Raw genomic sequence first — 24,537 nt, 5'->3', positions numbered from 1 at the left:
ATGACTGGAAATATATTTACAAATGATCTTTTCTGTTTAAGGATAAAACAAGTCCTTACTTGGTATATAATGATGTCAAAGCACATTTAAGCATGGAGAGAATAACATCTACTACTAAAGAAAACACATCGGAATGAGGAAATGAAGAGCAACATTTTCCATCTACAATGGCAGCTATAAATTGTTCGCCTTGTGAATATATTATGACACATAATACTTATTAATGCAAGTGATGGCTGTAATTGCAAACTCTTCTCAGTGTCGATGACTACTTAATGCAGCAACTGCTCAGTGATCTTGAAACAACCCTTTGTCTGTAATCACAAATTAGTATTTCCACTCTAAAATAGGAGATCAGCTGCTGCAACCCTTACACTTTCTGTGGAATTTTCCAAGGCAGGTCTTGTGGTAATCCCACACAGTAATCTGTCAGACATTCTCAGAAAAATAGCCCTTCCCCTTGTAGTGCCAAAATAACTGCTAGCTGTGAGAGCTAATACACATAATCTTTTAAAAGAACTCCACTCAAAAAGTCGCCCCACTTCCAAAGACACATTTCCTTAACCCACAATCTCTGATGCACAGACGTAGATATTATCCCATTCCTGTCGACCACCATTGAAACAGATGTCAACGAAATTGTGCACTGAAAAGGGCACCTGTGACAGGATGGACCATCTATGCCACTCTGTCTGTTGTTGCTAAGAACCAGTTGGGCTTACTTTGTCACCGTTCCCTTTATCCCAAATGCGCCCTCTAACCGCAGTAGGAGGGGCTTCAGCTGCTACCACCACTGGACTCCTTAACGGCATCCAGAACTGCGTTCCTTTCTAGGTATCTGTCGCTGTTAGTGTACCCCAGTGTCGGACTGGGACATGAAGGGCCCACCGGGGGAAATGCAGCGGTAGGGGCCCACTACAATGGGGTGTGGCCAACTGTAAGAGGGGTTGTGGTCAGTCATTAAAGGGGATGGGGTCAGGCCATGGAGGACAACGTATAGCACCTTAGTATGGTCCATAAAGAAAAAGAGGACATTTGCAGTGAGGAGCCGCGAAGGAAAAGACAGAAGAGAAGAAAGAAGTCAATAGGAAAGTAAGTGAAGGGGAGCAAATGCAGCATGGAGGGCACTGTGTGAAACAGGGGAGACAGGGAAAGGGGAGGGATGAATTGAATACAATCAATCATCATCAGCTATTTGTGTGCTGTCCATTCTTTGTGGTTAGTGTTCTCTCCCCTCATAGTGTACACAGAAAACAAATGCTATACTACAGTACTAGAGATCAACCGTTCATCATATGAAAACCACAATATAAGGGTATAGACTAAAAATTAATATATCCATGAAGCACTATGGAGACCACAAAATTATTAGCATAAAAATATATGCACATTTAAAATATTACATAAATCTAATTACACTCTAGACACTGGCAAATAAAAACAGGACTCTAAAAAATGATCTACCCACAAAATGTACACTCAATAATAATCCAATGCCACTACAAAGGACAAAAGCAAAACATTAATATTAAAGCATATAGCAGATGCAATCCTATAAGGACCTGTCTGAATGTGTTTTATTCTGATTAAGATATGCTTCTATAGGGAATAGAGTCCCACAATTGATTGAAAACAAATAAACATGGAACATGATATAAACAGTGAATTTGGTTACTAGTTTATTAGGAATCCATTCATTGGTCAGCTGCAATAGGATCCTTTTATAGAGGCACTGAAGACGTATATTGCAATGAAGCCATTCTAATTTATCTCCCTCCCTCCGAGGTCACACAGTGGAGAGCTCTAGAGAAGTTTGCACGATTTATTACTTACTGATTACACGGACTCACACTGCAGTTAGGATGGCAACTTTATGACTACAGGACGCCTGCAACTACAGCAGAAGGAGTAATCTGAGATCTGTGTCACTGTGAAGCATTTCTGCCTCTCTCTGTCTCAGGAGCAGGAAGTGTTCTCACGTGCTGGCTGTAGGCAGGGATTAGTTTGACAGTCTCCGTTTCATATGTAGACTGACCGCAACTCGGTAATTCTCTGCTCTGCCTCACCAACAAAGAGGGCGGGGTTATCAGGCAACAGGGCCTCCCGGGGGATACCCCGGCTCCCCGGCAGGCCAGTCCGACACTGGTGTACCCCGTTGCTGGTGTACCTGGACTAGTACCCTGTACCTCTTCCTATGGGTCAGGGTTGCTGTGGATGGATCCCCCTTGTCCTATTACACTGGCCAAAGCTTCTAGGTAGCGGGCAGAGTGATGGTACTGGAAAGCTGGGTCCAAACCACAGAACAGCCGGAAACGGATTAGAGCTGGTTCTAATCTGTAGGTCACAGGAATTTCAGCATGGAAGAAGTCGTCAAGTAGGTCTTTGAAGCAAGTGATGTTTATTTAGCTACAGTAGTCCTAACAAGGACAGTTCATCAGAGTTTTCCCTTCACTTTCATGAGCATACAGATAACGACTCGCTGCCGGGCCTTCAGGCCCGAACAAGCATTTGACAGTTTACATCAAAAGACTTAGTTAGCATTTCCTGTTTCAGCAAAACAGCCTCCCTCCCCACATATGCCTAATTGGGGTTTCCTCTAGAAAGGTTAAAACAAAAAATCAATTTTCTCCCCTGGTCTCAGAAATAAAGATATTTCCTATACCAAAATATACACAATATAAAAAAAGTACATTTGCAGTTATATAAATGCGCTATTTCCTGTAAATAAATTTATACCAAGTTATTTATAAGTGATCCAGCCACACTCTCAAAAAATATTCATTCCCCTTGTAGGGACAAAATAACTGCTAGCTGTGAGAGCTAATACACAGAAGTTTTTAAAAGAACTCAAAAAGTCACCCCACCTCCAAAGACACATTCCCTTACCCCACAATCGCTGACGCACATAGATATTATCAGATTCCTGCCGGCCACCATTGAAACAGATGTCAACAAAATTGTGCACTGAAAGGTGCACCTAATTAAATTGCTTCTGTCAGCAGACATTTCCCTTTGCAATTGTTTAAATTTTGCCCAGTGGTTCTACTGCTCTAGCCCCTGTAGGACTCAGGACATGGTTCTAAGGATGATCATGAGGTAATTGCTGACTTTTCAGAACTCCCCTTTGGGAGATAGGAAGGGTAACTCTATGAAGTTGGAGATGGATGGACTTGATGATGTGGCTTGTGTCATAATACAACACCCACAGCAGCTCACAAACACTAATTTTATTATGGTGCTGAGGGAGGAGTGTGATGACGTAGATCATGTAACTACACTGAGTTCCGGCCACCACTTCTCTGTTCACCTGGCTTCAGGAAGATTGTGACTCAGGCGTCCAGGCAATCATCCACTATCTTTGAAGGCTCATGGACATTCTGGGAAAGCCAGTGAGTATGGATAATAGACGGGGTCCCGCAGTAGTGTCCTTCCCTCCCGCAGTGAACTACTATCCATGGGGAGGTTTACGTACAAACTAACAAGGTGAAAATAGCACAAATATGCTGTAATTCATAACAGTTAATTGGAAATTAGCCTAATTTGCACACCTCCACGCCCTCCTGCATGATACATGCTTCAAGAGAAACTCTAGAGAGTATATTTACTAAACTGTGGGTTGGTAAAAGTGGAGATGTTTCCTATAGCAACCAATCAGATTCTAGCTGTCATTTTCTAGAATTAACTAATTAACTAAAATCTGATTGGTTGCTATAGGCAACATCTCCACTTTTTCATACCCGCAGTTAGGTAAATATACCCCTAGGTTTGTATTTAATTTTTTTGAAACAAAATCCTGCTGTCAAAACTAGTAAAAATGTCAGGGTCCTGCCTCTGGGACTCAGGGTTTGCAATACTGTGTGCAACGGTATACTGCTTCCCCTGCTGATACAGAGTGGATCGGCTGTCGTTGGGTGTCATAAAAGTTGACTGAACAAGTGTCCCACAGCTTGTTCAATTATTTTGCTGCCCACTCATCTAGAATCAAAATTCTCCAGAGCTGGTGCCCAGCAATTATTGTCCTGACATTGGGGAGTATCCAGTGAATTGATGGAGATCCATGGTTGGAAGCCCTACAGGTTATAAGTTGGTTGAGATGGACTTTGTATGAAATATTAAAAATAGAAATAAAAGTATATTTACATATATGGTGTAAATATTTTTATATTATGAAACAATAAAAATACCACCAAAAATCACACTTCAACCAGTAAGTAAAAACATTTGTATTAATTTATTCATTTTTAGACCTTAAATAAGACATACACGGTAACAAAGCTATGGTAGGTGATGATGGTTACTTCATTTACCATGTACTTTAGAAGTTGCACACCTGGTGACTCTAAGATAGTATCTTGTGCTTTGGGAGTTAATGCATTTTTGTTAAACTAAGCATCTGTGTATGTAGATGTATCAGCCGTATACATTTCTGAATAGCAGAATCTTCTCAAAACACAAATGAAAACGATGTAGTGATTATGAAATCTGCAGGTGAGATTGTTGCTATAGCTAAGGAGTGTAATTTAGCAGGGGATTGGCTTGACATGAACATCAACAGAAACCACACCAAGGCCTTTCTTTCAGCTACTTGACTTCTATGAATTACCGAATTACGAAAAGCAAAGATGTCAAGGTCTTACAAAGTGCTGCACCACTAGCTATTGTCCATGACGAGCAGAAACCTGGGACTAAGAACATTCCCCGATTATTACAGGTTAACTGCATGTTATGTCTGACTGTTCTCTTATAGCCGCTGATTGCTGGCTCTCTCACCTCTCTAATTGGCTCTACCTGCTGCTGTGACATCACAGGAGCAGCCCCTGGCCAATCAGCTTCCTGCATTTAGCTGCAATAAGGGAAGCAAGCACCCACCTTGTGAGAATGCTGAAGAATGTGTAGCTGCACCTCCAGCACCTCTGCTCGCTCATGGGCACAGAGCTTTGTGAAGGAATTAGAGCGCTTTTATAGTAAATGCTTTTTATTTCTACATTCATCCCATTAACTGTCAACAAATGTGACGTGTTCCCAATTTGTCTTTATGTTGTGTATTGTAGTCCAATGTAACACTCTATGTGTAAAAGCAGACAATAATGTAAGATAATTTAGTCTTACATTTAGCTGTTTACTGAAATACATTCCGAGAGCGGTTATGATGCAACTTTGGACAGGGAAATTCTACACAATGATAATTGAATATACAAGAATGACATGTATTAGTATTGCTTGGAACTTGCTTTTTCACCAAATCTAAATTTGGAGACATTTAGAAATGATCATGTCTTACCACATGCTGCCTGTGGCAGTTTCTTCCTTTATAAAAGTGTTTAGCAGAGCTCCTCATAGTAACTCATAGAGACACTTGATAATCATGTCTGTGTGTAACAAAATCACAAAAGAGCAGCAATTATTTGTTCCCTTATTATTTTTGGAACTTTCTGTATAACAATTTTCCAGGTAAGAGCCCTCATACCTGTACTGCCTTTCCAAATGTAAAATAATGAACATAACTAACATGGCTATCAAAATATATTTTCGTAAAGACATATATGTATAATATGTATTTTCAGACAAAGTTACATGACTGTGTATGATGAATAAGACACTTACTGCATAATAGAGAAGACAGTAAATTTGATGACTTGCCATGAACTGTGGCACTAAGTACGATAATACTGATTAGATAAAACTACTCTACAATAACTTCAATTCCACCAGGACACTAAATCACAAAATATACAAATGTCTTTTTATATAGAGAATAATCACAGTTCTTAAAGTTTGTACCTGGATGAGAAAGCCAGCAATATATAGACCACTGTGACAAAGTGACGCAAGGTAAGAAAATGGGACTTTGACATTTACCTGGAACCGACTGTTCATTCTGCTGACCTATGGGGAGCACCACTCAGTACTTCCCACTCTCAGGTATGTATACAGCTCACCATGTATTTTTATGGAGATATAGAAATTTATTGTTTGCTCAGACTAATTGTAAATTGTATACCTCAATGTTATTCAGTCTACCAGAAAAAGTATGCTTCATATAATGTTATTCTTGACCCAACACTGGGCACGTGTATCTGGGGGCTCCCCAGTCCGAAACTATTATGTTATATTATGTAATCTTCTTATGGAGCACATCAAGTGGATTTAACCAATGTCATACATCCACCTATGCTTGCATGATGAGATGTATATATATCGTGCACTGGCTTAAGATATGGGCATTGAAAATTGAATCATGGGGGTAAATTTATTAAGCTGCAGGTCTGAAAAGTGGAGATGTTGCCTATAGCAACCAATCAGATTCTAGCTGTTATTTTCTATAATGTACTAAATAAATAATAGGTAGAATCTGATTGGTTGCTATCGGCAAACCTACAGCTTGATAAATTTACCCCATGGTCCGGCTGGCATGGGAGCTCTGTACTGTGAACGTTCTTCAATCTCCAGCAACACTTACCAATTAAAGTATTGTTTTAGTGCATGAATTGAGACATAGCATAGCTACAAGGCTCATATTAGAACAGGAGCTATGTTTAATTTTGTATTGTGCTTTTTCTTGAGCTATAGTATAATGTAATGACAGTATTCATAGCCCCCATGGGGATTACAAGGCCTTACTGAGCGTTAGGAGTATGGTATATTGATATAGTGGACATTAAGACAACTCATTATTACCACATAAATGACACCATTACATTTTCTACTGATGACAAGACAGAGATTAAATCCTGGTCACCGTAGCAGTCAGCTAGTTTATGTTTGTTGGCTGTTTTTCCAGTATAGTTACATGGTTTGCGGCAGTGAAGACCATTGTAAGAAGTACAGATAAGAAAATATATTATCCTTTGAAAAACCAGAGAGAACTAAGAGGAGCTATAATGATATTAATATATTGTTTCTTCAAAGAAACATTCAGTCACCAAGGCATTCTTCTTGTGTTCTGACTCCAGAATAGTCATTTTCCTATACAAATGTGACATTGAAGGCTTCATTAATTCCCCAGCACTTGTCTTCATGTTGAATCACTCAGCAAATACAAATATATGAACATTCTGCAGTGCCCTCATTATACTGCTTATTATTTCACCTCGTAGCAGATATTGGTCACTCAGACTTCATACGTCTTTCTGTGGTATGGAGAGATCGTCTAGAGCCAATATATCTGGCTATAAAATCACAGTTGTGATACATAAACATTCCTGCCAAAGTGAGAGCGATGCCCATGTAACTAAGCACGGTCAGATGGCTTCCAAAGAGGACTCTGGATAGAACTAGATTCCCAACCACATTCAGATTGCCTAGTACGTGTATGGTGACAGCAGAGGTCAGGGTGATGACACAGAAGCTTGCAAGGTTATACAGGACAGATCCCAAGCAGCTGAGGAGAATGAAGAGCCACAGCCTATTGTCACAGTCAGGGGGGCTCTCCCATACCACCCCCCTCTCCAGCAGCACCGCAGCCACAAGCAGGATACAGAAGCTGGGGATGGACATCAGGTACAGCAGGGTGACTGAATGGATGTTCTCCTCTTTCAGAAGTAAACCTGAAAAATATAATGGAATTGTTCATTCCAAATGATTATGTCAGCAATCATATACAGCCAGAACATATGTGACTAAGTACAACGTGTCATTGTCTGATTAAGAGGACGAGCTACATTTACCAAATGACTAAAACACACCACGCAAGTTCATAGGTTTTCTTAGTGCCCACAATCACGATGGAGATTTCCAACACTTTTTGTGAATTTAGCCCTCAGAAGAATTAAAAAAAAAAAGTGGTTCTCAATTCCTAAAGATTATTTTACAGTATTTGGTACTTGCATGAAAGCAGGTTTATGTTTTATGACTGGTGCTGTCCATGTCACCAACTTGATCTGTTTTTATGTTTCACAAACATCTCTTCAAAATCTTCTTATTCACATGTATTGAGGGAGTTATTTACATTGTTTCCCGTGAATCATTGTAACAAATTAATCGGTAGATTGATGTTTTAAAGGCTTGCAAACTTTATTAAAGACAAACTCTGTACAATTTGCATTGCCATCTTTTGTTTGTATATACAAGGTATTCCTCACTTAACGACCGACCTATTTAGCGACCATTCGGACTTGCGACCCGTTGTTACGTCCGGCTCCACCGCTCAGCAATAGGGGAAATTAATGAGCTGTGCCCTTGCGACGGGACGTAACCACGCCCGTAGTACCCACATAGTTTCTTTCTGAGCTGAAGAAGACAAGACAAGACGCACCTGATACCCTTGCAGTCTCCATCGTGCGGTAAGTTAGCTCTACAGTACTTGAAAGCACTTGGTTCTGAAGTAATACTGCAAGGACATTAACTAAACATAATATCTTTTTACTAAAGGGAGGAATATAAAACTGCATATGCACATGCTGATTTTTTTATTGCCATGCATATGTATACAGTACTGTACTCACTTAGCGACCAATTCGCTTAACGACCTGGTCGTTGGAACGGAACTAGGTCGTTAAGTGAGGAATACCTGTATGTTTGAAAAGACTGATCTCTATTTCTGGTTGTATATCTGTTTCTACTTTGTGACTGTAACCGTCACTTGTGATGCCTTCAGTAATTAGTATTAAAAAAGAAAAGAGAAACTCTTTAGCAAAAATATTTTTGCCTACTTAAAATTCTTATGCTGCTAGATACGCGTTTCTGTAACCATTACTGTTGGCATTTTTAGATGTATTCCATTGCATTTTTCGGACCACTACTTGTCATATTTTTTTAAATGTATATTTTTAAACACATCAGGAAGTATAGGCGGTCTCTAAAATACTATTAAAAACAGATAAGCATTTGATATGCATTTTTATTAACTCTAAAAACACAAATAAAATGCCAGAGGGCGTGTGGCCTTAAGGTTACTTGCAAACAACAAGTTAGGCTTGGCTTATATTCACTGCGACACCCTGGATCAAAACAAAGTGTCTGGTCTTAGTGATCTCTTTTGATGCCATATGACGGGACATATAGCAAGTTCTGTTTTATATTATCCTGTAATTGAAACTTTGTAGAGGTGTTCGCATGTGTCTAGGCTTGCAAGAGGGGCCCCCCACCTACAGAGCATTTTCTAGCATCTCATGCTTTTCATTCATGTCTTTATATTATCAGAGTTCTTTATTATTGCGGAATTAGTGGCGCTATATAAATAAATGGTGATGATGGTGATTGATGCCCTACAATATGACACAAAGCTGCTCTCTGGATAAAACTAACAAACTCAGAGCTGGGTATTATCCCAGGGGAACAGAAATAAGCATGATCTCCTTATGATGTAAATACATGGTTATAGTGACTGAAGAAAGAAAGATAATGCATATAATTAGATAGATGCTTGACATGTTTTTCGTGTGAAATAGGGTGCACTGCAGTAAGTGTCACAAAATGTCATCTGCACCTGGGTCCCGCAGTTTTCCAAATAACCTTTGATGCATTTAGTAAAGGATGCAGGAAGACATGGGCAAGCAGATAGGATAAATTATCTGAAGGTAGACAACACTTTAAGTGCCTCCCCTTGGTACAACACTGTACACACGTATATATATATATATGGATGTACAGTAACTATAAAAAGTTTTTTTAAAAAAAAATTCTTTCACATTACAGAGTATTTTGTGTTGAGTGGGTAAAGTTCTCAAAAAAGTAAATTTTCATAAAATAAGAAAATAAAATGTGAAAAATGCCAAAAGGCGTTAAATACTTATTATAGCCACTGTCATTACTGACAATGGGGCCCAAAATGTGCAACAAGCATTTGAGTTAACACAGAGGGGTAAATGTATCAAACTGAGAGTTTTCCGGCGGGTTTGAAAAGTGGAGATGTTGCCTATAGCAACCAATTAGATTCTGGCTTTCATTTTGTAGAATGTACTAAATAAATGATAGCTAGAATCTGATTGGTTTTTCAAACCCGCTGGAAAACTCTCAGCTTGATACATTTACCCCAGAAACATTTGTACAAATAACAGATACACAAAGACTACACAAATGTTCTTACAACAAATATGTTTCCTAAAAAGTCCAGCTGTGTCCTTATGGAGTCTGGAGAGTGTAGTGGAAAATCTTTTCCAGGGTGTTTCTTATATATGATCTTAGCATAACAGCAGAACAACAGGGTAGGCTTACAGTATGTCACCTAAATGTCAGTTTTTCAAAGGAAAATATCCGTTGAGCAACTAAAGTACATAATAAAGCATATTGGTACATTTTACAACAATGTGTCATGCTGGTTAGATTTTACCACCGTCTCCAAGCAAATGAAGATAAACCTATATTTATATTACTAATTGATGGGAGTGAGCGATGTTTCCAGTTATTAACTCAAGTTAAACCACACTTGCTGAGACCTCTGCTAGAGCTAAAGTGACAAAAGCACTGCATTATATATATATATATATATATATATATATATATATATATATATATATATATACATACAAGTTAACCCGTGCATGATACTCATGCATTCTAGTCAAATCAAGCTTCCCAACGTAAGCGCCCTTTTTTAACGTGGTTTTGTCCACATGTCACCACCTCATCATTCTTCTCCATCACCTCATCCTTCATTTTCATCGCCACATCTATCCAGATGTCTATCCAGACACAGGGATCTCTCTCAGCGGTCCTGAGTATCACACTCCTCTCGCTCTGTCACCCCCGGCAACCACCAACCACTCCCCACTGTCACCCCTGGCAACCACCAACCACTCCCAACTGTCACCCCCAGCAACCACCAACCACTCCCAACTGTCACCCCCGGCAACCACCAACCACTCCCCACTGTCACCCCTGGCAACCACCAACCACTCCCAACTGTCACCCCCAGCAACCACCAACCACTCCCCACTGTCACCCCCGGCAACCACCAACCACTCCCAACTGTCACTTCTCCTTCAAGAAATATCTATATATTTTTTTAAAATATTTATAAACACTTTTAACAATTAACAAATTAAATTAACAAATTAAAACCATCTTAGTATACCAAATTTCAGCCCTTTCTGAATTTTTTTTTCCACACACACTAAGGGGCATATTCAATTCCGATCCGATCCGCGGTAACGCGGGTTACCGCGGAAAATGCGCAGTACCGGCGGTAATACGGTATCGCAATAACGCGGATTTTCGTAGCTTGGTTTTATTTTTTCCACACACAGACAGACTAACACACGCCACTAGACATTTATATTCTAGATATATACACACACAAATATATATATATATATATATATATATATATATATATACACACACACACACATACAGTGTGGGCTGGTATGTGGTAGTATGCCATACAGCCTACTGCCTAAAATTATTCACTTCCAAATTTCAGCATATAGTCAGAGACACAGTGGTCAAGGAAGGGGTGTACACAGTGGTATGCCATACTGCTACTTTAGTAATTGTAAACCTATCACGTTTTATTTGCTTACATTCCATATTACATATTACATATTACCTGCCACTTTGACCACCGTGCTACCTTGTACAAGATGCCATCTTCTAGCACAAACCTGCACAAGCTAGTGTAGAATGCAAGTGCTGTAGCCTGTAGGAAGTAATCATACTGCAGTAGATTGAATAAAGATGATTCTGATTGGTTGCTGTGACATACAGCACATCATTACTATTTACTATGTCGTGAAGTGATCACTAGATGCAAATTATATTATATTACATATAATATATATTCCTACAGGTTTTATGCTAGAATGGGGTTGGGAGAAGTTTGTCATCAGTGTAAATACAATACACCATACTTGCCAACTCTCCCGGAATGTCCGGGAGACTCCCGCATTTTGCGAGAGTCTCCCGGACTCCCGGGCGAGTGTGGCAATCTCCCGAATTCTGCCCACTTCACTAGGAAGTGCCCCACTTCCTAGTGAAGTGGGCAGAATTAGATCCCAAACGCCGCGATTCCCGATGAATCGCGGCGTTTAGCCCCGCCCCCCGCTGTCAAATGACGCAATTTGCGTCATGACGTCACAGGGGGCGGGGCCTAAATGACGCGATTTTGGCCGCCCCGCCCCCTCACGCCCCCTCCACTGGCTGGCTCCCGGAAGAGAGCTGAAGAAAGTAGGTAAGTATGCAATACACACAATTATATACTGTCACTTTTTTCAGTTAGACATTGCTTAGCTCAAGCATTTTGCAACGTTACAAAATCTAAACCTGTTAAGCTTGGTTCAAATGTAATAAATATACTTTGTACATTTCCTCAGGCATTTCCCTAAATACAGCATAGGAATATGTCTGTGTATACAGACATACAATGCCACCCTGTTTTACATTCCTGAAACCCTTGCCAGATATTTCATCATTTATAATGAAATTACAGTCATGAGTTGAAGTGTTACAATGTCTGTGCCAAAGGTAAGAGGACAATATGAATGATATACAGTATAGTTTTATGACTTAATTGTCTTATTGTATGGTTAAATTTAGAAAAGTATTTGATCTTTTTTTATATTTCTTGCAATTATTCCTAAAGCCTACAGGAGCTCGACTATTCACTAACTTTTAGTATAATATACCCCATAACCTAACTAATTGGGGTTGAAGGCGTCGAATGTTGCAGGATCCAAGTACGAGCCACTGCCCTACGAGAAAGGGGGACTCAATCCGCATGAGGGGAACTGAGCGAGCCAGTGAAGGGCATTGAAGGGGGGAGAGAGGCGGGCGCAGAGGATAACGTCACTCAAAGCTGTGCTGCAACATAGTATGCTATAGTCCTTTCACAGGAACTAAATGAGCATTTCTATAGATCTCTATTACATATTAGTCAGCGTTAGCGATTATCACACTGTGGGCAACAGCAAATGACGCCACACAAACACTTGCCAAAAAGAGCATTGTTACCTCACAGCGCTGGGGTGGTGGGTTCAATTCCAACCACAGTCCTATCTGTGTGGAATTTGTATGTTCTTCCCGTGCTTGCATGGGTTTACTCCGGGTGCTCCGGTTTCCTCCAAACACATACTGGTAGGTTAATTGGCTTCTAATGAGATTAACCTTAGTGCATGCTTGCCAACTCCCAAAATTCGGGTAGGTCTCCCGGGCTCCCGGGAGAGCAGGCAAATATACCTTATATGGCATCTTGCTCCTCAAAATGACGCAATTCGAGGTGAATCTCGTCATTTTGGCCCCGCGACAAAAACTGCATTTTTGTCACAGGGGGCAGAGCCAGAATGGCACGAACTACCGCACCCCGCCCCTCCCACCCTCCAACCACGCTCCCCTGCCTGGGATCTCCCAGAATTAACTTACCAAAGGTTGGTAAGTATGCCTTAGTGTGTGTGTGTCCATGTGGTAGGGAATATAAATTGTAAGCTCCACTGGAGCAGGCACTGACGTGAATGCTTAAATTACTCTCTGTGAAGCACTGTGAAATATGTATGTGCCATGTGAATAACTGTTACTAAAGTCAGTGTGCGGGTGTACCGGTCCAGTCAGTGTGCAGGTTTACCGGTCCAGTCAGTGTGCAGGTGTACCGGTCCAGTCAGTGTGCGGGTGTACCGGTCCAGTCAGTGTGCGGGTGTACCGGTCCAGTCAGTGTGCAGGTGTACCGGTCCAGTCAGTGTGCAGGTGTACCGGTCCAGTCACTGTGCAGGTGTACCGGTCCAGTCAGTGTGCGGGTGTACCGGTCCAGTCACTGTGCAGGTGTACCGGTCCAGTCACTGTGCAGGTGTACCGGTCCAGTCAGTGTGCGGGTGTACCGGTCCAGTCAGTGTGCGGGTGTACCGGTCCAGTCAGTGTGCGGGTGTACCGGTCCAGTCAGTGTGCGGGTGTACCGGTCCAGTCAGTGTGCGGGTGTACCGGTCCAGTCAGTGTGCGGGTGTACCGGTCCAGTCAGTGTGTGGGTGTACCGGTCCAGTCAGTGTGCAGGTGTACCGGTCCAGTCAGTGTGTGGGTGTACAGGTCCAGTCACTTCTATCATTTCTGAAGCCCTTGTGTTAGAGAATGTTTACCAGTGTTAACCTTTGTTGACATGCATTAAACATGCTTTGCATGCTTAACTTAAACACATGTGTATGAGCCCTTACTGATGGTCAGCAGTTGTTACATAACTGCGATTGTGTAATGTTTGTCTTTTGGTTTGTCAGACAAATATAAACTGGTAAAATTCCGCCTAGAAGGAGCAGGTAGGGTGGAAGAAGTTAGTAGCTAGGAGTGAAAAGAAGAAAGTGTAGGATATAATAGAAAAATAATGTAGTAATAGGGAGAGGTCACAGCAGGATGTAAACTAGCAGAATAATTGCTAAAAAAGTAATGTGAAAACAAGGCTCAGATCATACAACATACTACGTGGTCAATAAGTAGTCAAGCCCTAATTATAGTATATCTTAAGCTAGGTACACACTACAGAAATTTCGACTAACTTTTTATGCCAAACGATTTTACATACGATCGCTCGGTCCATGGACTGCATATACACTAGCCTTGTTTAGGACGATAAAGGGAAGAGCGGACGTCCCTTTAGCGACTTTTTACAGCCATGTTGTCGTGAGCAATGACTGTAATTTCGTACTCACTGTTGTGGATCGGTCGGAAGTTTATACACACTATACAGCGGAAACGAGATTGGAACGAAAATATTAAACGGTACGACCAACCAAATGAGGCGACAATCGTCCATTTGGGCAGACTTTCGACCATCGTGTCACTGCACACACTGACCCGACTTTTGAACGAGCGGTCAGTGTGAGAGTCAATGCATAAATTATATCTCTCTGCTCCTATTTAATTAGCCGATTATCCACTTATTATTGCACTTATCGAGTGAGTCACAAGATGGGATGGTACAACTCTTCCACCTCTGTATTTCTCTGGTTATTTAACGAGCCGAGATGAACCACTAAAGGGACAAGATGTTATCCTGCTTGAATGGTGAGTCAAAATGGGGATTAAATCACCTGTGTAATAAACTGGGATGTCCTAAATTTCTGGAATATTAGTGTTTCCTAATGTCTGATGTTAGACTTATTACTGTCATAGGTGAAGATCAAGGTCTCATATTTACTGTGTGACTTTTTTCTACAACATAACTCTTATTACGTCATAATCTTCAACTATTTTATATTGTCTGTTCATTTTCCCTGCACCTGCAGATTTGTGAAAATATAGTTTGTGATTACCTTGAATATTTTGGTTTCAGGATTCATACATTACAATAAATTTAAATCCAGCGTGCAATTACTTACTTTTACTTTGACTAGGGCTCCCTTTTATTTTAAACAGAGAATCTAACACCATGCAGAAGCTTACGCAATGCATGAAACCTACTAGTCACTTCTTCCTTTTGCAATCAAACTACAGTAAAACAATTGTAAAACTCTATTTTTACAAATTCTGGTAATCTCAGGTGCATAAGAAAACTGAGTTGTAGTAAAAAAAAACAGTTTAGATCTAAGTGGTATAACCCTATGTTTGGCAAAATGCTACCTTATTACAAGTGAATACAACTATCATACTGCTACATTATTACAAGTGAATACTGCTATCATACTGCTACCTTATTACAAGTGAATACAACTATCATACTGCTACATTATTACAAGTGAATACAACTATCATACTGCTACCTTATTACAAGTGAATACTGCTATCATACTGCTACCCTATTACAAGTGAATACTGCATTCATACTGCTACCTTATTACAAGTGAATACTACTATCATACTGCTACCTTAGTACAAGTGAATACTACTATCATACTGCTACCTTATTACAAGTGAATACTACTATCATATTGCAATACACATTTGACTTGAGTAATAAGCACACAGTGTGTTATCTGCCTTCATTGGTGAAGTTACTTACTCTGTTGTATGGATTTCAGTCCCCTGAGAAACGTTGATGCAAAGATGTAGATGCATCCTGTCTGATCGTACTGCACCTCACCGATAATACTAAAGCAAGCTCCCAGACATATAGGTATCATGGCAGTGTACTTAAGGACATGGTGCTTGGTGCCCAGGAAGAGCTTAGAAAGAGCCAAGGTGAAAATAGGTGTTGTTGTGTAAATCATCTGTGCAAAAGAGAGCTGAACACAGCTGAGTCCAAGATTCCCAAAGGCAATGCTGGAGCAGAATGTCAAACTCAGGAGGAACACTTTCATACGAGCACTGGTAGTCAGGGTCTGTTCTTCCTCAGTGTTTACATGTACCAATCCAAACCTGAGAATGGGATAGTCCAACAGGATAGCAGTGAGCATGTGAAGCGACGACAGCAACAAGGGGTACCTGAAGTTGTAAACTGCAAATATCCATTTGTTAAGACTAGAGATGGTTGTACCTGTTACTAGCCAGGTGAGCACTGCAGCGATTAGGTACAGTTTGGTTGTTCCTCTTTCCTGGGGTGACTGTTCTGGCTTGGGGTGTTTGATAGAAGTAGGAGACGCTCTATCAGAAGATTCCATTTCAACCTCATCTTTCCTGCTGGGTGCTAAACACATGGGGTTTTTTGGCAATATTCTCTGTTAGATTTCTTTCACTGTCTGATATACATGTTCACAGCACAACTGAAATCATTCCTGGGGGTTTTCTTAAAATGCCACATTGGCTTGTTCACTTTCCTTCACTTACGTATGACTTTTACTGTAATATCAGTTTTTCACATATAAGTGTTCTTGAAGAAGTCTGCTATATTAAATTTAAAATATAAACATTAGCTAGCAGACATGTGAGCTATTAATACAAAGACATCTGAGCTTTTCAAACACACAGACTCAATATCACACACACACAACCACACTGCCTGTCCTGGATAACCAAGAAGACACCTACCTCATTGTTCTATAGATTAGAGCTTTAGACAAGCACTGGTTCAGCCATTGTTCACCTTCACACGTCCTCTCAGGCTAGCACAATGCAATAGTCCGACTCATCAGCTGAACAGCAGACATGTCACAGTGTTATATGTATGTAAACATCTGAGCTGCTGTTAATGATGTGAGCAATGATCCTTAACTCCTCCTTCCCAATCCCTTAGCTATGGATCCACCAGCAGCACGGCTCCTGTCTGCGAGAGAGAGAAGACTGTAGCAGATCATTCAATGCTGAACACAACTCTACACACACAATAATCTTTTTATTAGTTACTGTCTCATAGCAACAAAATACTCACTACTAGAACATAGCAGCTATGTCGTCTGTCTGTGCTTGTGATTCATGAGCAGGGTGACTAATGTGTGCCTCCTTTCCTGCATATTCCTTTAAAGAACAACAAGCTGGGGCGTAATTGAGGAGAAAATGCAAAGGACTGGCACAGCAAGGCTACCTCCCCCTGCACATCCCGTCCTTAAATGTCAGCTTTCCAAATTTAGACCCCCATGACCTGGAAAAGTAAACACTTCCCAGAATCAGGTTTCATCTAATACATACTGACCACTAATATTACACATCTAATACATACTGACCACTAATATTACACATCTAATACATACTGACCACTAATATTACACATCTAATACATACTGACCACTAATAGTACACCAAAAATATCTTTACAATCTAGCAAATAGCCAACATGACAGCAAAGTGGGTGCGTTATTATCACTGGGTTGTGAATGTTATTGCAGATCAGAAAGATACATTAACATTAATAGGAACCAGTGCTGGCTTACACACAGCTCCATACTGACGTGTCAGTAATCATGACGTTAATGATCGAGGTAGAGATTCCTACATCTGAATTGACATTAATTTCTGCTTGTATATCTGTAGTATCTACAATACCAGTATTGCACGGTGCTGTATAGAGTAAGAATATTGTACAGAACACAGTGAGCACAGTGGTGCTGAGCCCTGTATTACACTGTATAATATACACTGTATCACACTGTGCAGTGCCGGGCTCTGCACGTCAGTCTGTCCATCATCATCACATGCTCAATACTGAATGGAGGAGGGAAGTGACGCTGGGATAGTCGTAGCTGAAGGGTGGAGGGTGTCACCCTGTCAGTGTCACTATTGGTTCTCTTATGTCCATAGGCGTAGTCAGTCAGCTGGACCACACAACACGGCCTTCTGTTGCCAAGGGACATAATCTGTTGTCATGGTGACGCTGACCAGAGGATGCTGTAAGCCTAGTGATTGAGGCCTATAATATGTGTGTGTGTGTGTGTGTATGTATGTATGTATGTACACACACACACACACACACACACAAAATAAGTGGCTTCGGTGGAAGCTGAGGGCAGGACATTATTAATTTGAGATCAAATAAATGCATTAAAGGTATAAGAGCAGGGATGGGAGACCTGATGCACTTCAGGGGTTGAATGTTGAATGGTGCAACCCTCTAACCTTCATGAGGGCTACATATTACCCTCAGTACTAAATTAAAAGAATACATTTTATCATAGTGACACCTATCTTTGTCTGTATCATTGTGTTTGTCCTATGATTAACATTTGTTTATGAATATGGAAATTTGGAAATATAAGAGGGGATTGATGTTAAAAGTATCTGTATTTTAATTCATTCTAATTAATGTAATAGAAATCTCTGCAAGCAGTATGTTTGAGCATAGAAGTAACTGCCTAGTACTGTTGTTCCCAGCCGGGATCAGGTCAGCCGTCATTGGTGAGTAGAGACTGCCTGTTTGTTTTAGGAACTAGTAGGGAAGAAGGTATATTAATTAAAGGAACACTACAAAATATAGCAGTTAGGGGGCCCATGTTCACTGTGGGCTGAAATGGAGACACACAGGGGGGTATTCAATTGTCAGCGAGTTTTTGTTTTTGGACTGCGTTGTCTGTTTTTTATAATTTTCGAGTGGGTTAACTTTACCCTTGATTCAATTCCATTTTTAACACTCAGTTTTTTTTCATGAAACGGTCCTATTGTGGTCCAGTAGAAGGTCTATTGAAAGTATAGGGTGCACGAGAGCAGGGGCGGATCCAGACTATTGCTATACCCCGGGCGATTTTAGGGGGGGCGATTTAGGCCCCGCCCCCTTTCTAATTTCTAAGGCTGCCGGCGGCTGCACAGTATGTGCAGGTCCGCTCGGCAGTGACAGTGTGCTGCCCCGCTGCTCTGATTGTGTTTAAAACACAATCAGAGCAGCCGGGCATCACACTGTCACTGCTGAACGGACCTGCACAGTGTGCAGCCGCCGGCAGCAAGCCCTTGCTAGGGGGGGCGATCCGCCACTGGATCCGCCACTGCACGAGAGGGACCCGTGTTAAAAGCTATTCAATTGTTTTTTTTAACGCAGCGCGTTAAACAGGCAAATATGCTGTTTTATCTCGCACCTCTTTGGGGTGTGCTAAAAATATAAAACCTCTGAAAAGTATTTGAAATCATGTAATAATGTGAAAAAAGGTTAAACTTATGTTTATCACTAATGCCTAACATGTAAAAGTTGATTTTTTTGAAAAAATAAACATAAAAATAAATAAATAAATCACAAATTAATTACATTTATATATGTTTTTGGTACAAAAATGAATGTAGTAATGTGTTTTGACTTGGTATAGATGATTCTATGCTAAAACATAGTTAAATTAAAAAATATGCTAAAGAAAGTACTGTAATGTGGATATTATCAATGTGTAATGCAATCTAATGTATGAAAATGTATGCAAAACCTTTTTTGGTGTTATACATGACCGCCTTAAAACTCCCCTTCACTCCCCTAAAAAACTTGCAAACACAATGTTTAACGTGCAGAGGGCAGAGTTCCCTCTTCTTCAATTATATTACACGAGTTTTCGTGCTGCGCTAACTAAAAACGGTCGATATTGCAGTTAAAAACCGGCGGGAGATTTTTTTTTGTTTGTAACACTCCGGGGAAAAAAAAAAACCTCGCGGACAATTGAATACCCCACCTTGAGATGGTAAAGCCACCTGCACAGGCTGCTGAACTATCAAACTGCTACCATTATGTGGGAACCAAATCCGAATAAAACAAAACTGATATGAATGAGATAACTCAGGTGCTGACTAAGATAGTGACCAACGGTTTTCTCACAAGGGTTTTGCTGCAACACTCTGATAACTTATCTGTACATTACAGTTTCTGTTTAGTTACCTATCTGATGCTGCATTGCTTGTGAAATTTAAGCATAGACAACCATTGAATATGGTATATCTACAAATTACATTCATTAAGGAAGTAAGAGTGAAAGATGTAACGTCAGACATACTCTATTGTGAACACCAATAAATCAGGTTACTTGTGCTTTTCAGCGCACCAAGCACTCTTTTGCTCATAGGACTTCTGCACTGAGATATTATTTATTACTCGTTGCAGAGAACATGATAGATAAAAAGCAGGGAAGACAAGTTTAAAATGAACAGGGTCGGAAATAGATGAGCAGTAACCATACAGAATCAGTAGGCATATGCAAGGTCAAATAAACCGGGGTCAGGAACCAGAATGTAGCGACAGTACATATTCAGCAAGGTCATATAGGGCACAGGTCAGGGCTGGAGCCATCCTAGACATTCAGAAAGAGTAATTTATAACAGACTTACTAGAAATGTAAGCTAATTTAGACCAAAAAATGGAGCAAAACGGAGTAATATTCAGATGATAGGCTTATCAGAAACTATACAAGACCACTATAGCTCTCATTTGAGAGTTTACATTTGAGACACCAGTCGAGAGACTAGTTATTGGTTAGGACATAACCCGATGGCCCTCTGTGGGATATTGTAGACTACTACCATAGGAAGAGCAACTTATGTCATCACAATACAATTCGCATATTACACTTCAAAATCACTACTGCAAAACTAAGAACTCATCGACCTTATCTGCAAATCTTACAGTCCCACTGTTAGGAACAGCAGGTAACTGCTGTTTTCTTTTTGGCTGCTGCAGTGTTATTTCCAGCCTGAGTGTGATCACCTGAACTCCTCTCACCTGCAGCTCTATCTGACACCTGCCCTGATTGGCTACTACTGGTTTAAATACCTGTCAGCTTCACTCTGCCTTTGCCGGTTATAGTGTTCACACGCTTGCTTCTCTGTGTTCCTGGTTCTGTGAAAAGTCTGCCAGTTTCCTGATTGATACCTGTTGTGACCTCTGCCTGGATACTGACCTTGCTTGTTTGCTTGTGACCCTGACCTCTGCCTGGATACTGACCTTGCTTGTTTGCTTGTGGCTCTGACTTCTACTTGGATTCGGACTCTGCCTTATCATCTGAGAGATCTCCTCCCATCCGCAGGATCGAGGTGCCAGCTATTTGCTCCATCAGACTCACCTGTGTCTGCAGTGTTTCACAGTACAGATTTACTGCTCAATCTTGCTCCGGCATTTTCCTGACACTGTGCTGGTCTCTAGCTCCATCTCACACAGGCCACAGCTAGTACTACACCATCCTCTACTCCACACTGCCAATCTGTAATACTGGTGGAGGTTGGTACTGCATCCTGTTACTACTCAGTGTTCCTGCTTTATCTGGTCCAGGAGGATCTCTGCTCAGCATCCAACTGTCAAGTCCTCTGTGGTGCCTACCTACCGGAGTTGAGATATCACTACTCGAGAATAAGTCCTGAGGACAAATGAGTACCGGCGAACATATCTGGTTCTATGGGAAAGGGGGAAAGGTGAAGCTCTCGTCAACAACAGTCTGATAACTCAACTCGTAGGGTGATTCGTGACACCCACCACATTTGTTATCAATAGGATTTGCCCTATAAGCTGTAATTCCTACATGATAATTGCATGTTGTTTCTACCCCATGAGAAGCAAAGGAATGCCTCAAGGTACTATGCTTGATGCAAGCAAATGATTCTTCACAACACAATCAAACTTCCCAACTATACGTCAAATGTCCCTTTCTCTGCCACTCAAGATTGTATAGTATTCAAGTTATACATTTCCCTCTCTCAGTCTTCTATCACAAGCCCTACTTGAGCCCACTCCCTTTGAACATGCGTCTTAAGTCCCTTACACACAAGGCTATTATATAATCTATATATATATTATTTTAATAGATAACTTATTCTCCTCTCATGGAAGAGAAGGGAAAGAGATCATGGTCCACCTCTTCATGAGGATGGTTGGGAGGAGATGACAATGGGAACAGCACCCTGTTCAAATTTCCACCTTGATTAAAGAAACAACATACAAGTTGTAATATAGATAGTACTATATCCCAGGTATACTATGAAAGATGTATAATATGGCTCATTCTGCTTCTTGGCAGGGAACACAGGGGAAAAATCTATTATATCTGTTGGAGCTGCCTTTTGGGATAAGATCCATAATATACTTAATTCCATGTTTGAGGCACCAGTCCCTAGAGACCACTAGATATTCATTTTAGGGCTAGATTTACTAAGCTGCAGGTTTGAAAAAGTGGGGATGTTGCCTATAGCAACCAATCAGATTCTAGCTTTCATTTATGTAGTACTTTCTACAAAATGACAGCTAGAATCTGATTGGTTGCTATAGGCAACATCTCCACTTTTTCAAACCCGCAGGTTAGTAAATCTAGCCCTCAGCCTCTCCAACTCCAGACTTGATCCTCAATCAAAAAATTAACTACAACCAGTATGATTTATTTTGTCGGTATTCTCTTTTCCAAGATTTTCTTTATTTTATGTACAGACTCTACCCCAGCTTATCTTACCATTTTTTTTCTTCTCCCCATTTTCATATCATCATAATGATAAAGACGACCATGACCTCTTTACATCTGAAGGTTTCTTAAAGTCATTTATTTTATGTTACAGTACTAATATACAGGATACATCCTTGAAAAAAAACTGGACAATATGTTCTTGTTTATTTTTTTGTGGTATTCTACTGTTATATATCTGTATATTATCTTTATTAAATAAAGACTTAAAAAAGAATCACCATGGTATATACAGAATATTATAAAACATTTTATAGTTATAATGTATAATGTATAGATATAATTAAAACAAACAAGAACATCGTGATTGGCATGGTAGAAGGGTTGTATCTTTGATGCAATAAAAAGAGGCATGGTTTAAAACCTTCAGTTATACACTATGGAACAATCAGTGCATTTCTGTCCCATTGTATAACACAAGTAAGCATTTATTGGCAGATCCAATGGTTTTGGCTAAGACTGGGTGCACACTACAGGAAAACTCTAATGATACAATATTTATAGCAATTTTACCAACAACATGAAAAAAAAAGTCCCATGCCGATTGATGTGTAAACACTATACATGATTTAGCTTTAGATCTGTGCTCTTCATCTGTCATAACCATCAGCTGAAGTAGCATAGTGTCAGTGATGTCACTGTGAGAGCACCTGTTAACGATGTGTGACACGTCTATCAGAGATCATGAATGAGACATGTCACCGAGCCTTGAACCAGGGACACCTATCCAGCAAGTTGTGTGCAGCCCTAAAGAATGAGTTTGCGGTATTAGTTATGTGTCGGGAACACAGAATTAATCAGTATAATAATTATATTTGGCGATGTACTAGGTTTTCTTTCTTTTCTTGTGTTCTAGTTGGTTGCAGCAGGAAGAAGGTAATATGTAACTTCGTACAGATATCTGTAACTCTCTGTTCTGTCTTCTCCCTCAGCAATTAAATAACACAGCACTTTAATTACATTTAGAGTCCTCCCAAAAAATACAGGTGGTTGCTTATCCGGGCTCCAACTTTTGTCATTGCCACAGGTACTGCCACTTTGGATTGTATCTGTCATTCTGATGGACACCACGGCAGGGCCATCTTTTCCATTGGGCACGATGGGCAGCTGCAAGGGGGCCCCATAGGCACGGATTTAATGAGAATAAATAATCCTGCAAAAGAAAAAAACCTGCAAAAAAAACCTACAAGGGTCACTGAGCAAGTACATCTATCTATCTCTATATATCTATATCTGTATCTGTATACATCTATATATCTATATCTATATCTAGGGGCCCCGGTGCACTGCTTTGCCCGGGGGCCCATAATGTTGTTAAGATGGCCCTGCACCACGGCACTTAAAAGCTACTGAAGCAATGTTGACAAAACAGCTGGCAGAGTGGCACCTCCTCTGTGCCAATACTGACACAACACCTGGAACGTTCAGGCCTTTGATAACAGCTGGGCTGGTTGTGCAGAACTGACAGCGCTGTCAATGGCTCACGCCAGAGTTTACATATATCTGGCACTTACAGGGACAATTTCCATACATTCTCTCTATTTTTGCCTCATTCATGAACACACAAGACCTGGTTTCCCCCTCATCAGCAATTGGTAATCTCAGTTGGTAAGGTATGTACTTTTACTGGGTATTGGCCAGGTATTTAGACCTTGCATAATGGATGATGTGGCTTTGTAGCAGAGACTCAGTCCCACATAACTCAGTTTTATTAAGTATTGACATTTGTCCTCATTAGTGAATTCAGTACATGTTAACAGCTCAATTAAACATCAGCAGTCCAGCTAAATCTTGGTAGTGCACTGCAGGGTACAGTGAGAGACCACCAGAGGCCAATTCATCCCAAATCCTTGTCCTAACACTTAACTCTCTGCCGAGCTACCTTCTATCATAAACCACATCACCCTCAACC

General features: G+C 40.6%; 2 protein-coding genes across 6 annotated transcripts in view; one reads left to right on the top strand and one right to left on the bottom strand.

Moving 5' to 3' along the window:
- Nucleotides 1–4,212: 4,212 nt before the first annotated feature.
- On the bottom strand, nt 4,213–17,373 carry SLC35E4 (solute carrier family 35 member E4). Of its 4 annotated transcripts, none has more exons than XM_075178567.1 (4): nt 17,156–17,373; nt 16,816–17,050; nt 15,851–16,474; nt 4,213–7,547 (listed from the first exon to the last, which is right to left on the bottom strand). In XM_075178567.1, the coding sequence occupies exons 3-4, from the start codon at nt 16,446–16,448 to the stop codon at nt 7,108–7,110; spliced, it is 1,038 nt and encodes a 345-aa protein (XP_075034668.1). In that variant the 5' UTR covers nt 16,449–16,474; nt 16,816–17,050; nt 17,156–17,373; the 3' UTR covers nt 4,213–7,107. The 4 variants fall into 4 exon arrangements, with proteins under 4 accessions (XP_075034668.1, XP_075034667.1, XP_075034664.1 ...); XM_075178566.1 differs by having other exon boundaries at nt 15,851–16,671; nt 16,816–17,067; nt 17,156–17,371; XM_075178563.1 differs by having other exon boundaries at nt 15,851–16,671; nt 17,156–17,371.
- A 639-nt stretch (nt 17,374–18,012) lies between these two features.
- Nucleotides 18,013–24,537, top strand: part of P2RX6 (purinergic receptor P2X 6) — a 45,686-nt gene continuing 39,161 nt past the window's right edge. Inside the window, exon 1 of one of the 2 annotated variants that reach the window (XM_075178562.1) lies at nt 18,013–18,110. In XM_075178562.1, coding sequence (XP_075034663.1) covers nt 18,086–18,110 — 25 coding nt within the window. In that variant the 5' untranslated portion in view covers nt 18,013–18,085. Of the gene's footprint in view, nt 18,111–18,507; nt 18,616–24,537 lie in introns of those variants that run through there. The other variant, XM_075178561.1, reaches the window with a different exon arrangement.

The sequence above is a fragment of the Mixophyes fleayi genome, chromosome 1 (assembly GCF_038048845.1).
Source record: "Mixophyes fleayi isolate aMixFle1 chromosome 1, aMixFle1.hap1, whole genome shotgun sequence".
In the NCBI taxonomy this organism is placed as follows: Eukaryota; Metazoa; Chordata; class Amphibia; order Anura; family Limnodynastidae; genus Mixophyes; species Mixophyes fleayi.
The sequence above is the reverse complement of the archived record's forward strand: the minus strand, read 5'-3'. Positions and strand labels throughout refer to the sequence as shown.